At 53.6% G+C, this 14,715-nt stretch overlaps 1 protein-coding gene across 3 annotated transcripts in view; it reads left to right on the plus strand.

Moving 5' to 3' along the window:
• The first annotated feature begins 2,465 nt into the window (after nucleotides 1-2,465).
• Nucleotides 2,466-14,715, plus strand: part of LOC105275697 (nucleolar protein 4-like) — a 65,151-nt gene continuing 52,901 nt past the window's right edge. For 2 of the 3 annotated variants that reach the window (XM_011332729.3, XM_011332730.3), the window contains exon 1: nucleotides 2,468-3,953. In XM_011332729.3, coding sequence (XP_011331031.1) covers nucleotides 3,909-3,953 — 45 coding nt within the window. In that variant the 5' untranslated portion in view covers nucleotides 2,468-3,908. Of the gene's footprint in view, nucleotides 3,954-14,715 lie in introns of all 3 variants that reach the window. The other variant, XM_011332728.3, reaches the window with a different exon arrangement.

Genomic DNA, 14,715 nt, shown 5'->3' on the forward strand with positions numbered 1-14,715 from the left:
TTAATTTCACGCTGATTTTATTACATCACGGTCCGCGTGTGTTTTCTTTGTTTCCAGACCGAACGCACTCACGAGAGAACTTTACAGCGGCCGAACGTTTGTGGTAGATTGTCAAGGTTGTCCCAGGTAACGGCGACTTTGCACTACGGGGATTTCCCAGGAAACATGGCCTTTCCGCAGATTTGCACGTACCTGAGAGAACCGGTGCATGCGATTGACTGATTGCACGGTCGCACATCTCACAGATTTATGGCGAGGCAAGATCGTCGGGCGAATTACCGAGGTCTCCCAAGTTCGCGCGGATCCCTTCACGCCGTGACGACGTCGCGCGGATCATTCAGTTCGGTCACGAATGTTACCCCGAGACACGCACGTACGGGGATAGTACATAATTCGCTTTTTGACCGTGTGAGTGGAAGAGCCGACCCCTCGCAGATATCGCTGCCTTGCTGGTTCGCGCGGTGCAGAGTTTTAATGATACATCCATCGCGCGGATCGGATCGACCAGCCCCGAAACTGTAATTACGCAAAGATGACGGCGAGAGCGCACGTCTGGCACTCGCTCCGCCGCGATATTATAATTATTGGAGTTCGCGCGCCCGCCCCGGCCATAAACGGAGTGTTAATCCAGCTTGCATCCAGGTAGCACGACGACCAGTTAATAGCACGGCGCACTCCCGAGCGGGTAGATACCAGTAGGAGAAAAAGATAAAAGTAAAAGTGCGAAGGAGCGGGTATCCGCAAATCGATCTGATCGGCGTTATCATGAAGTCGCACGGTGAGTATCCATCTTGGCCGAACGCGCCGCGCAAATATCGGTCACTGTCCAGCTGCAGTCGACGTCCGGGTGCTGCAGATCTCGCCGTTCTACAACCTGAATCGAACAATAATAAATAACCGACTCGACGCGATCATGCTGTTATTTACGCGCAGATCGTCGACACCGGTATTAACCCAGACCGCTGGCTTGACGACGAAAAAGACGACGACGATGGCAACGACGACTACGAGGACGGCGACGGCGAGCTAATAATACGGAAGGCTTAAACGAAGAGAAGCTCCCTCCCTAAAAATGCATACATCGAGCAAGAGCAAACCCGTCCAGCATGCTCTTTCGACCAGGTCGCACGCAAGCAAGCAAGCTAGCGAGCGAGCTAGGCGAGCAGGCAGAAGCAGAAGGAGGGACCCACTCGCTCTCGTCGTCGGAGGTACCGCGCGTAACTTGCGTCTCGCAAGTACCGCGGCAAAGCCGCAGCGACGTTACGTATCGCCAGTAGTGGCACACTGGCGTGACAGTATGGTGCAGAGGACGGAGTCCAACACCGACGAGGAGACGACCAGAGGCAAGGGGACGGAGGGGGATGGACGTAGCGAGAAAGAGAGAGAGAGAGAAGAATGATAGAGAGAAATGCACAGAGAGCGAGAGATATAGGTAGAACGCAACACACTCGAATAGACGAAGGCCGACCGAAGAGGGAATGAGAGTGTAAGAGAGACAGAGAGAAAGAGAGAGAGTTAGAGTTCCGTAGATACCGTACGTCCACGTAGCAGTGCGCACATGTACGGAGGAGCAAAGCGGTGGGCACATACCCTTCTAAGCACAAGCCTAACACACCCGTGGAAGCCCCTTCGGCCGATGAGCGCTGGCGCCCCTTGGCCCCTCGTACTATACGCTGTGCTAACCCCCGTCTTTCCCCCCTCGACCCCCTCTCGACATCCTCCTCACCCCCCGCCGCCCTGCCCTCTCGCCGTCCGGAAAGGTCCCTGCCGCCCGTTCCCTCAAAGCCCCTCCCGCTCCCCGCGTGCCGCCGGATGCCCGACAGCGGCCCCTTACGCCCCTTTGAATCTACCCCTCCGCCCCCGCCGCTTTCCCCTGGAGTTACTCGTCCAGCGGCCCCCTCGATGTTCTGACGGTGACAGACCCTACCTTACCGCCGCCGCCACCGCCGCCGCCGCCGCCACCGCATCGAACCTCGGTGGGGAGGGTCGAGGGTCGAGGGGGAGTCGACGAGGGCGCCGGGAGGAGTGAAGCAGGAACGAGACAGAGATACAGATGGAGCGAGAGGGCGAAAGGGGGACGAGAGATGGGAAAAGAGACGGCCATGGCGCGGGTAGGGGCGAGGGGGACCGAGGGGGGTTGACGCGCTCGAAGAGGGCCGCCGGGGAGTGAGAGAGCGGTGCGGGTCGTCCGAGTACGTGGGCGAGGGGGCACAGCGGGACAGCGGGAGAGACCGGCGGAAGGTAGGGAGGGGACGCCGAGGGGAAGAGGGGATTGGGTTGACGGCGAGCGAGAGGGAGTGGGGTATGGGTGAAGTGTGGTAGTAGTGTGAGGCTCTCTACCGTGGGGCTGGGGTGAGGCAGTGAGGACACCGGCGAGAGAGAAGGGGCGAGAGGGAGCCTGAAAGCGGAAAGAGACGGAGCGCGAGACGGCGCAACGGGAAGGGGGACTCGGTGAGGCGTGGAGGCGGTGTGGCGGCGCGGCGGCGCGAAGAGGAGAGGAGGTCGTCGTCGCGTCGCCAGTCGCCAGTTTGCCGTGAGCGCTCGTGATGTGAGGACGTTCTGTGATCTCATCGACGAGCGTGGTTCCCTTTGATCTCTCGCTGTGACACTACGGCACCGCAGGGTTACGAGCGTGCACGCGCAGGCTACGAGGAGCGCGCAACAGCCGATTTCCCGAGTTGACGATTCCGCGAGGCTGTGGGTGTAGGAGCAGCGGGGGGAGATCCATCGGTCTCTTCGATCGAGCGTCGTAAGGATCATCGACGTGCGAGTGCCAATCTCGTTGCGAGCACGAGGACGCGATACGCACGAGGATTATCCACTTACGAGAGACGGAGGGAGTAAGAGGGAGAAAAAGAGAGAAATTATTTTCGCGTTTTCCTCGTCCAACGTGGAACAACTCGGTTCGACGGGGCTCACCTGTCGATCGGAGTCGGAAGGTCGACCGACGAGCGCTCGAGCGGAATGATCCAAGGATCGGACGAATCAGCTGATCGCGATACCGTTTCGCTGGCTTGACGAGCTCCGCGGGGCTACATTGTGCGCGCTTATCGCCTCGTGACGTAAGGGCGCGAGAGGGAGCGAGACAGTGGTAAAGACAGCTGAGGAGGCGCGCGCGTGTCGACGGCCGTGACGCGAGGCCGCGGGGAAAAAGGGACAAAGACTGTGAAAGCAAGGACGGACTGACTTTTCTCGCTGCGGAGACATCCGGAGGCATTCGCCTGCCACGCCGTTGTCCCGGCAGCGCGCGGCCGCGTTCTAATTTCGCGCGGCGCCGACACCTGCTACAGCACAGCGGGCTAGCTGCGCGGGGGAGGATTTTATCGCGGAACTTTTGTGGCGCCGCCGTGTGCCGTGTGGTGCGCGCGGGGGGTGAGAGCTCAGAGTTCGCGAGATCGCGAGGTAGGACGGAGTGCGATCGCGCGTGTGCGGTCTAAACAAGGAAGGCGAAACACGAACAAAAAAGGAAAGGAGAGAGATAGGACGCGGGAGAGAGACTTGAGATCATTTAGTTGCGACAATTATTTGTGCCCGTTGCACCGAAGAACACTTCGCGCTGTATACACCTGGGAGCCAGGATTGACCTAGGCGCGTTAGCAGGGACCGTCAGGCGGAAGTGGCCAAAGAAGAGACGGAAGGAGAAGAAAGGAAGAAGAGGAGAATACTCGTGCATCGCCGGTCATTCTCGCATTCTTGCGTGCCCCGTCGATCGTCTTCGTGCCCTCGGGTAGACGCCTATGGCTCGCCAGTAAGAGAGGAAAACGGAGACGGGAGAGCGGCGACGACAGAGGGACAGGAGAGGAGACAGGAGAGGAGGCAGGGACGGACGGGCGGATAGAGACCGCCGAGGCAGATATTTCCCGCACCGCGCGCAGGGGGGGCAGAGAAGGCACTCCGGCAAACTGAATATGTCCGCCAAGCGAAAGGCCACTGCCATCATGCAGCACCACAAGGTGAGTACCGCGATATACGTATATGCACGAGTACATGCGCATACACATGCACACGTACGCACGCAGCAACACAGAACACGCGCATCTACACAAACGCATACACACGTCCGTGTCCGCCACGTGATGCATCTGTTGTATCTTTTTCCACTTTCCCGAGCACCGTCTCTCGAAATTCGATTCTCGAAGAGGTGTCATCGAATTCTTTCGGCTGCTCATGGAAATTTCTGAGAGCGGAAAATTTCGGGTCATTAATTGAACATTCCGGTCATCAATGGAACAGTTCGAGAAAAGTCGGGGAGCTGGGAGAGAGGAAAATGATTGAAGGTCGAAGAACTTTACGTTACAGGAATTCCACACGATTGGAACGAAGACGGGTATCGCTCAGGTAGCCGATACCCTTATTTTCGCGTTAACCTTGAACAATGCTGTTGTTTTTTTTTTGTCACGGACGAACCCCGCGCGGCGGGTAGAAGGCTCGCCAGTGGGCGGGACAGGGAAGGGGTGAAATGGAGGGGAGAGGGGAACGACGAAGGGACGCTAGGATGAATTTTTTTCCCCGAACTCTCCCTCTCTCTCTCTCTTTCTCGAGCTCGAAAAGCTCGGGGAACAACTCGGAGCGCCGCTGCTGCGCCGCGTTACGGAACTCGTTACTGCGCGCGCGAAACCTAATTTCTCTCTTCTTTTTTTTCTTTTTTCTTTTTCTCCCTTTTTTCGGGGCGCGTGGAAAGATAAACTGCAGAAAAGTTTTAATTGAAAGAGTTGTGTAAATCCCGCGCGGCGCGGCGACGACATGATGAGGTGCGGCGAAGTGCGCCGGAGTTCGAAAAATTGTTCTCCGCGCGAGTTCAAGCCCGCGCAGCGGATTACGCACGCCGAATCGTGCTCGCAGCGCGTCGCGTCGTTACTACCGTCCCTCCGCCCCTCCCTTCGTCCGTGCGTCAACTTTCGTATCAGCCGACCGCTCGCCTAATTATATTTGCGCGCGATACGTGGATGATTTCCCGTGACATGGAGCAGCCGTCCGGCAGCGCTCTTGATTCTCTCGGCGCGCGTTGTTTCGCCGTCGATCCGTCACTTTTATTTGTATCCCGCAATCAGCCGATTGCAGCTGCGAATATTGCGAGAACGAACGTTCTGAGTCATTTCTTGAAAGTTCGTCGGGAGAAGGCGTGATTAGAGTTCGATATTTCGGGACGATGTCAGTTGTTTGCCGCAGATAAAGACTGGCGCGATAAATTTGTCTTTCAATTTGCAAATTTGTGGGCGCCTCTCTTACCACGAAACGAAGCAGGTTACGCGCGCACACCGGCAGCGTCGTCGCGCATTAATGCGCGCGCTTGACACGCACGTATGAAGAGGTCAGCGATCGCCTCTTTAAAGCTCGGCGTCGGCGTATCGTAAGCGAATAATTTCCATTTGTCCGACATCGCCGAGGAGCGATCTATCGGCGAACGATCATCGCGTGAACCACGATGACACACGTCCGGCGCGAATCGCGCAATTCGCTCGCTCGTCAATGACGAACTCGCTCGGATCGCACTTATCTCGTGATTTTTTTTCTCCTCGGTCACAGCAACCGCGCCAGATTAGAGCGGCGTATCTATCCGCGAAAGATAATCCCCGGACGGTGGGCATCCGCGGAGGGAAGGGGTGTTCCATGTTCGCGCACGTGCTCGCCGCCCGCGTCACTGCCTTCAATTAACTGTCGGAAGCGTTATTCGCTGCGATCTGCACTTTACTCGAAAATCCCGTGGATTACGCGGTGCCGCGCGATTTTTTACGCGGAATCACTTGTGGCTCGACGCGGCGTAATTCGATAAGCGAGCCGACAACAGCAGCGGGAACATTATTTAATGCCGATGCTGTAATTTGGAACTCAAAATGCGTCATGTAAAACGTAATACGTGAGAAGACTGGTGAGACTCGGGGACAAAGAAAAGGATTTTTACTATCGATCTATCGCGATACATGCTGCTTATTATTCGCAAATACGTGTAGAGTTTATCGTGGTGTTAAACTAAATAGGACGCACACACAAGAGGGTTCCAATTAAATGGCACTTGACAAAAGCGCAGCGCGATGGGCGATACAAAGAGTCATTGAGGCGTTAAAAAGTCCGCGGAACATCCGCGTCATCTTTCCTCGCCGTTAATCTTCGTTCATATCGCGAGCGCGATTAAAACCAGCGCGGTTTATCGGCTGATAAAGGTAAAATCGGCGCGGAACGGGGCGAAAGCGTTCGCCGTTGAAACGAATTAAAACGGCAGCATGCCTCTTAACAATTTTTCGAATGCACGTCTATAATATAGCCGTCGAAACGCGATCCGCGACGTGCGGGTCCGGCAGAAATGCGAGCGCGTATCGAACACGTCTCGTTAATTTATCGATCGACGTGCTCGCCGCGGTGTAAATTGCTCTCGGTGACACCGTCCGAATTACACACTCCTTCCTCGGCGTGCACACCTATCTGCCTTTCATTCTCGTCATGCATTAATAATCCCTCGCGTAATAAAGATCTTTTATTAATCAGGCTCTCTCTCTTTATTACAAGCAGATGTCGTACATAAGATCTTTCCTTATATCCATAGTTTATTTATCGAATCACTCAGTCAACGGGAATACATTCCACGTGGAATTTTCTCAAAGTGTCAGACATCTTCGCGTCGCATTAACAACGTTCGTGCGGACGAGCATTCCGCGGGGAGCGGGGAGGGGATCTTAAGATCGCGCGTTGAGAGTCTGAAACGGTACGCATTGCTGTAACGCGTCATCGATGTATAGCCGATCAGACTCGCGGCATCAGAAAACATGATGAATCGCGCCCTTCAGAGGGATTGAAAAACAGAGGCCGTCCCGCTCGCTCGCGCGCCGCGAGTTCGGTCGTCTCATTAAACCGCAACGGATAGATAACGGGAGGAAGGGGTAGCGGCAGTAGGAGGGTGTGGAAGGCGCGGGGGTGTGTATGCAAAAAAACAGCACACACTAACGGTCGACGAGGAGCGAAGGCAAAGTGCAAATAATAACGGTCGCGCCGGCTCCGAGCAGCTAGATCGATCGGATCGGAATCGAAACGCGAAAGTCGAGTCAGAGTTGAGGCAGGTTCGGGACGCCTGCGTGCGTCCTTCCTCTTCTCTCTCTTTCCCTTCCTCTCTCTCTCTCTTTCCTCGTTCCGTCCGTTCGTCCTGCTTCTCTTTCTCTCTCTCTCTCTTTCCTTGTTCCTCTCTCCGTCCTATCCCCTTCTCCTTTCATGGCGGCTGTCTCGCTCGCTCCTCTATCTCCGACCCACGGCATCGCGTTCTCTCGTTCTCCCCAACCTTCTCTCTCGGCACCTTCCGTTCTCTCTCCATCGTGCCTACGCCGCTCTCTCGCTCTTTCGCGGTCCAACAGGTTATATTTTTCCACAGTGGCATCTCTTCCTCCGCTTTCTCCACCCCTCCGCCGTCTCTCTCTTTTTCCTCTCTGCCTTTCGGTCTCTATTCTCCTCGGGTCGGTACCGCAGTCGTCCTCTTTCTGTCGCGGCACATGTTTCCGTTTCGCCACCGACGTCGTCGACGACGACGTCGACGTCCCATCGCCACGTCCGCGTGATGGCAAAAAACCTTTTTCTCTCCCAGGCTCGTCTATCGGCCAATTTGACCTGTCCCTCTCTTTGCCCTCTGCCGACAGTACTCTGGCGTTTTTCGAGCCAATCGCCAGCTCGGAAAGTCCCGTGATTTCGTAATGCTCGTCAGTGCAAATTGCTTAAACATTAAGACGAGATAACACGTCGAGTACACGGTGTAGTTGAAAGTTATGCCTTGCATAAGAGGGAAGAGAGAAAACATTTTTTTTGACTAAACGGAGCTCCAACTTTCCATTTCTGGATCGTAAACTTTTGCATTTTCAAAATACATCCCCGTGCGGCACGGCGAGCGATGCTGATTAAGAGTTGCACTTTTCGAGTATAATTTTCGGGGGAATTCGAAACAACCCCGATGCCCCTCGCCCCTTCGGTTTACTCCCTCATTCCGCGCAGGAGCCTGGGCCAGCGAGGATAATTAACGCCGTAATTAAAGCTCGCGGGTTGTTTGTATTTATTTTTCATTCTATTAAATTGCGACAAATGATTTAAGCGGCGTAGGGCCGCCCGCACACATGCGAGCAAACACGACTTACGGAGCAAAAGTAAATATTGTATCGCAAAAGTGCCGCCTGGTAGGGGCATTAATTCGTTAAAAGCATTCCGGCGACAAGTACATTTTCGCTCTTTTTTTCTTTTTTTAATCAGTATAAGTGCATCCCTCGTCCCTTGTGCTTGCGCGCGCGGGCGCGCGCTAATCTAACTCGACCATTTCCACGCTCGCGGCCGCCACTGCATGAAACACCGAGCCACGAGCCACCGCAATAATCGCGTTATAATTCGCGTCGAATAACGGCTATCAAATTAAACGTTTCTTGGACCAGCGGCGCAGTATATTACCGAACGCGCCAGAGAGATCGCCCGTTCGATCGTTATCGTTCGCACGTTATCCCGGCGCAGCGCTTGTCACACGCACGAACGTGGCTGAATCCGCATTTTTTTTTTGGGCGGAACAGGTGAAAAATATTGGCCGTCGAAACACAATCGATAATATATTTATACATCCCTATAATATATACTCATACATAAACACGAATAAAATTATTTTTCTCTTTTTCTCTCGGTCGCTTATGTAAGAACGAAAACACCTGAAGAGAGCCTCGCGCAATTACAGGATCGATCAGCGATACGCGAGATTAGCCGTCCGCAGAAATGGGCGCCTATTAATTCTCTTTAATTTATTTACCTTTCGCGGAGTCGCGCCTCCGCAGAAGCGGACAAGTGTGATTTACGATATTACGTACTATATAAGTGTACACACCGCGAGACCGGCAATCACGTATGCTCCTGAATCCGCTCTTTCGCAACGGAAGGCACGTGGAATACCGGCAGCCAACGCTAATGAGGCGTGCGATTCTCTCGTTAAGGGACTAAATTACGGGACGCGGCGAGGCCAGCGAGGGCCCGCGGGTCCGACGACGAATGCAAGGCGCTTTCGTGCGTAACGGTAATCTCATCGATCGAATAATGCCGACGGAAGATCGATGTTTGCGATCGGTTCCAATACATCGAGCGTTCGGTGAAAACACACGTCGGTTTTCACATCTTGATAATTTCGTGTGATAAATTATTTGCGATTGATTCCTTTCCGGTGAAGATTACGATCTTCTCGGATCGTTCTTTCCTCGACAATTAGCCAGTGATTGCAGTGAGCGGAGTGTCAAGAGTAATTACCGCGCGTCTGCGGACCCTTTTATTTTTTTTAAGGATCATGAGAAAACAGGTCAGGTGTTTTATAGTGTCCCAATGTTTTTGACGAGACGGGATATCGGGCATGACGATGAAATTAATGTCGGCATTGTGCGCCGTCACCGGCGAATAACGACACCACAGAATACAAATTGTGTTTTCATATTACGCGCAATTATATCGCAATTACGTAACTTTATAATAAATCGTCATCAAAATCGACGGAGGTAATTACCAATTACGAAGGTGGTTCAGCGTTTTGCATTCTGCGGCCATGTATACCTGATATGCTCAGTCTTTTTGCAATTAATTTAGATGTGCGTATGTGTGTATGTTGACGGTCAGGTAAATTACAGTAGCGACGTGTTCATCGCAGATTCGTCCGTCTCGCAGAGACATACATTTCGTTCGGCAATGCGGCATAAGTCCAACTGGCGATTGCACTGAACGTCAATCTGGCTTAACCGAGCTCTTTCCTCCTCCGTATCGTAATTAAAACATAGAAGAGAGAAACAACATTTTTAAAGTTGTTCACTTTAAAAATTCTTTCACGCACGTTCCATCCCTTTAATCTTCCGACTCGTCGCATATCTGAAGATGAGTAATGTCTCGTTTATCTCCGTTCCGGAAGTGGTCGCGCTCTCGCGTGGAAAGAACGGAAAATATAGAAATCCGTGTCGCCGGCTGCTTTAATCGCGACGACGTCGTTACTGCGCGTTCGCCGGCGCAACGCGGAAGGCAGGACGGCGCCGCGCTTTTTGCAACGGGGGCACGTTCTCGTTATGGTTGTCCCAGCATGATCGTGCAGTCTTACTGCGGACACCTCGATTGGAATTGGAAAGAAGCGGGTGGTGAGAAGAAAAAGAGAAAAAGAGAGAAAAAGAAAGAGGGAATGGTAGGTTCGTACCGTAGGGTCGTCGTTGGGTAGTAACAGGACGAGGAGGGCAGGGGGAAAGGGGACGACGGGTTCGTCGAAGGGTGCGAGGCGTACCCTCGTATTCCCACCGAAGTGAAGGGCCAGTATGGATTTCCCATAAGATCAGGTATGCTGGTGCCTGGAACCGACAATAAGGGTGCGCCGGTGCGCTCGTTCGCTATGCTAAGCTGGAAAGGAAAGAGAAAGAGAGGGAAGGGGAAAGAGCATGCGTGTGTTATGAGCATGGGGTAGTGAAATGGAGAGAAAGAAAGAAAGAGAGAGAGAGAGAGGAAATAGAACGAGATGGAGAAAGGAGAGGTAGAGAAAAAAGAAGGGAAGGAAGAGAACTGGCTCTTCTCTTACCCCGTTTCCAGCTACCCCACTGTAGGTCGGTCTCGCCCTGTTTTTAAGACCGTATGCCTGCCGTCCGTGTAGAGCATGTTCCAAATATAGCTGGCCGCGGAGTCCCTGCCGAATCGGCCACGGCACATTTCGTGCACGTTTTTCCGAAACGTGTCCCACCCTGCCCCCGTTACACGTACGCGGGAGGATTCGTGTGTGTGTGCGCGCGCGCAGGGTCGGAACTATGTGGAAAACCGAGGAAACTTAATCCACCGGAGCGTAGGGGACATCTGGAAAATTCAGGTTCTGCTTATGTTCGCTCTTCTCGGTAGGTTTCCGGTTGTTCGATCGCCGTAAATTCTTGCGGAACAATTTTGTTCGCGCGCACAGCCGTCGCGTCTTCCATATTAAATATCGCGTAAAATATCGCGAGAGGGCACATGCTCGCCCTCTTAATGTCTCTCCACTCAGCCGTTTTTCTCCCAACGAAAGCCATCGCTTGCGCTGTACCCCTCGCCGATGTCCTTTCTCGAGTGCGAGGCGTTACCCCGAAAACGGTGCGCGATCCAAAAGTGCATTCCGCGGTAATGCACTCGGCTCAGAACCACGCCCCCATGTTCTTTCTCCACCTCCTGCTCACCCTCCTCTTCCTCCAGAGGTTTTTCTTTGCTCACGTCCCGAGATCGCCATATACCCACCCTTGCAACCGCTGCGCGAGCTGTGCTTTCTTTGTACGGTTATTTTTATCTTTTCCTTCGCGGAGAACACACAGTCCGATATTACCGACTCCGAAACGGTGTGGCACAGCCGGAGAGCGAAACGGGGGCGAGGGAGGGTGGAAGACGGAGAGAGGTACGGTGCAACGGAAAATATTTATGTGCACGCGGTCGATAAAATTACGGCGAATTTACACGCCCGATGGTTGGCCTTTGCCGAACTTTCGTTCCCTTTAAACCGGCGGGTTTTATTACTCCCTGCAGAGTTATCTGCAGAGAGGGCCGCTCCGGAGGAAGCTCGTTGTGTCGAGGATTATGGACCTGAAACGTAAGAGACTTCCACACCGCACCGTATCGTAATTACCGACGATTTCCAATTAAAGTAGAACGTACATCTACCTGATATTCCTTGATGTCAATGTTTCGCGGAATCATGAATAAAACTCATTAGAGTCCTTTTTTGAGATTCTGGCACACTCCCTGGTTGCTCGTCTATTAATCCATTAATAGGCCATCCGCGGTATCCAATTTGTCCGTCATTTTCGAACTTGATTAGTCTTCTTATCTCGGGCGACGATGATATTTACTTCCTCTTGTAAGTTCTCGTCTCATCCCATGCCAGCATGAATTTTCCATCGAAAATTCAAGTTTCCAAATATGCTCACAGTCTGCCAAAATGAATTACAAGAATATTAGTTAACCAGACAAAGTGAAGGTACGAAGCACTAATTCACGGGAATCGCTCGAGGTGGGCATCCGCTCAGGATCCGCCGCGGAATTCGCCGTGGAAATGATATTCATACGTACGGGTTAGCTACTGATGACTAGGTACCAGGCACCTGGTACCGCGTCATGAAATCGCGCGGGGAGAGGAAGAGCCGCGCAATCAGCGCGACGACCAAGTCCTCGGATTGTTCTCTCTCGCATCGTCCGCTCCCGCCGCTCGCTGAGCGGCCAGCCAACCGGGAATCACGTACCGCGACACGAATCGGAGGAAATGGAATTTCCTACCAAGTCGTCGGACTGGCAGTCCGGCCAGTCTGATGATGGGCTTATCGACGTCGCCGGCCTCTGGCCGTTCGTCAACCGCTTTGCACGAGCGTGTGCGCGCGCAAGCACGTACGAACGCACGCACGCACGCACGCTGTGTTAGGCGGTAGGCGTGCGTTGATAGCGCGAGGAGGTGATGTTTGTTGCTAGCCGCCGGGTGATTCAGGGAGCCATCCGTGTCAAGGTACACCGCCGTCGTCCGTCCGCACATGCAACGTATTCTCCACTCTTTTTGCATACGTCACGTGCACGCGGACCATACTGCGCGAGGAGGAGCGCGAGAGCGCACTCGTACGCGCGTGTACGCATGTACGCGTCGCTCTTCATGTACGATCGACGAGAGACGAGAGAAAGAAAGAGCAGAGAGAGAGAGAGAGAGAGAGAGAGACGGGAAGGAGGCGGACGATAGCCGGAGGGAGAGGTAACGATAAAAAAGGAGAAGGAGCCGCGGATGCGCTCGGCTTTTTATCGCTGCGGTGCTCTCCCGGCGATGCGAGTGTGCGCGCGTCGGTGCGTGCGGGAGCGCGGACACGTCTGGGGGGACGGATGCTACCTCCGTTATGCGTGCGATTACGTACTTTCGCGATTTCGCTTAACCCGCAAACGACTTGTGCTGCGGGTCGGGGCGATTTGAATCCGGTGTCGCTTAAATAATGCGGCCGCTTTACGATCTCTATCCGGTCTGCTTTCGGCTTCTGCCGATCGATCCGTCTGCCGCGATCCGCTGGCGACGCCTCTGCGCGTTATTATTGGTGATCCCCGCCGCGGTACGAGAAATTTGAGGTACTGGCGAGATTCTGTGAAGGCAAATTCGAATTTTAAACACATTCTGAATCATATAACGTTTGTGCTTGTAATGTCTGCGACTCAGCATCTTTAATTCTTATCTTTACTTCTTTAGGGACTTTTTCAATATTGCAAAGGGTGTGTTTCTTTTTCTGACGATTTTTCTTTGTTAACATTTGATTGAGAAGTGTGGTTGGAAATTCCTTTACAAGTAGTACCATCATAATATTCGGAATTCTCAAAACTAAAAACTTTCTAATTGTCTAGCGAAACAATCAGTCCATTATCTGAGATCAGAAAGGGATTGATGCGTGCATGTGTCGCTGGACCCAACTCGAGGAACAGTACCTGGACGTTCAGCCAAGCTGTCCGCACTTTCGAGACAAAGGCGCGCGACGTCTGAATCACCGACGATGACTTTCGATTACGTGCCCCGAGATGATGCGACGAACTCGATTTCTCTCTCTCTCCCTCTTTCTCTCTTTGCGTTATATGGGATTAAATGAGGTACCATTATCTGCGGTCACTCGTTTCGTCAGATCCACGGACAATCAATGATCAAGCAATTACGCAAGAATTATATTACCCCTTTCTGAAATTCTCAGGTGGAGGGATGACCTTTCAAATGACGTAACGATGTGACGAGATTCGGACTCGGTCGCATACGCCGACGAGACCTCTTCGGGTTAGCGGAACGTCTTACGCGGGAAACCGGATTCGCATCAAGCTTCCACTCGGGGATCGCAAATCCCGTGGGAAAACCATGGTTGCTTCTCCCGGTGCGGATAATTTCGACTAACCGTCAAGCGCTCGGATCAGACGCGAATTATTCTCGCGAGCGTTCAGGCATTCCGCCGCTCGTCGCGCGAGAAGCGTCGCGCGTCCGACATTAATCGCGGCGCATCCTGAGGGCACAGACGGGGTCCTATAAATTTCATGGCGTTCCAAGCCTCTCCCCCGCCATCGCGTCTTCTCTTCCGCCGCGCTGCCAATCAAGCGCGCCCGCGGATCGCGCGCGACGTGGAAGTTTCACTCGTGATTACCCGCCCCGAAGTCAATTAACAGCGGGCGAATTCGTTTATCGGCGGGTAATCTGCGGTCCCGGACCTGGGCCAAGCGAAGGGCTCTTGACTGTGCGAGCGCGGTGCGCGCGCGCTCGCTCTCTCGCCAATGTTGGAAGTTAATTCCGCCTAATCGACGTAGGTACGTACTTCGTCGCTAAGGGTGGAGGAGCCGATCCAAAGATAGTCACGAAGTCGGGGATCTCTGGCATCTCCTTACCTTCCCCGCCTCCCTGACCCTCCTCGATCCCTCTTCGACGTTCTCTCCGCGCCGGTCCTATCCCGCCTCCTGCACCCCCTCTACCTACCGTTCCCCCGGCATAATTAAATCTGCTTCTGAAAATATCCAGGAGCCCGGTAGACCGGATTCGCACCGAAAATTGAAGATCGAGACCGGATTTGACGCTGGTAATTATACCCACAGCCCCGTGGATTTTCATTATTCATACGCGCGAGCATGCCGCGGGTAAGCCTTCGAGGGTGCAACGGGGTGCGAGTCGGAGTAATCGGAGACGATCCGGGCAAATTAGCCGCGAGATCATGCGAAGACAAGGGGAGGATTCGAAGCTACCGAATATCGGAC

Source organism: Ooceraea biroi, chromosome 8, assembly GCF_003672135.1.
Source record: "Ooceraea biroi isolate clonal line C1 chromosome 8, Obir_v5.4, whole genome shotgun sequence".
NCBI lineage: Eukaryota > Metazoa > Arthropoda > Insecta > Hymenoptera > Formicidae > Ooceraea > Ooceraea biroi.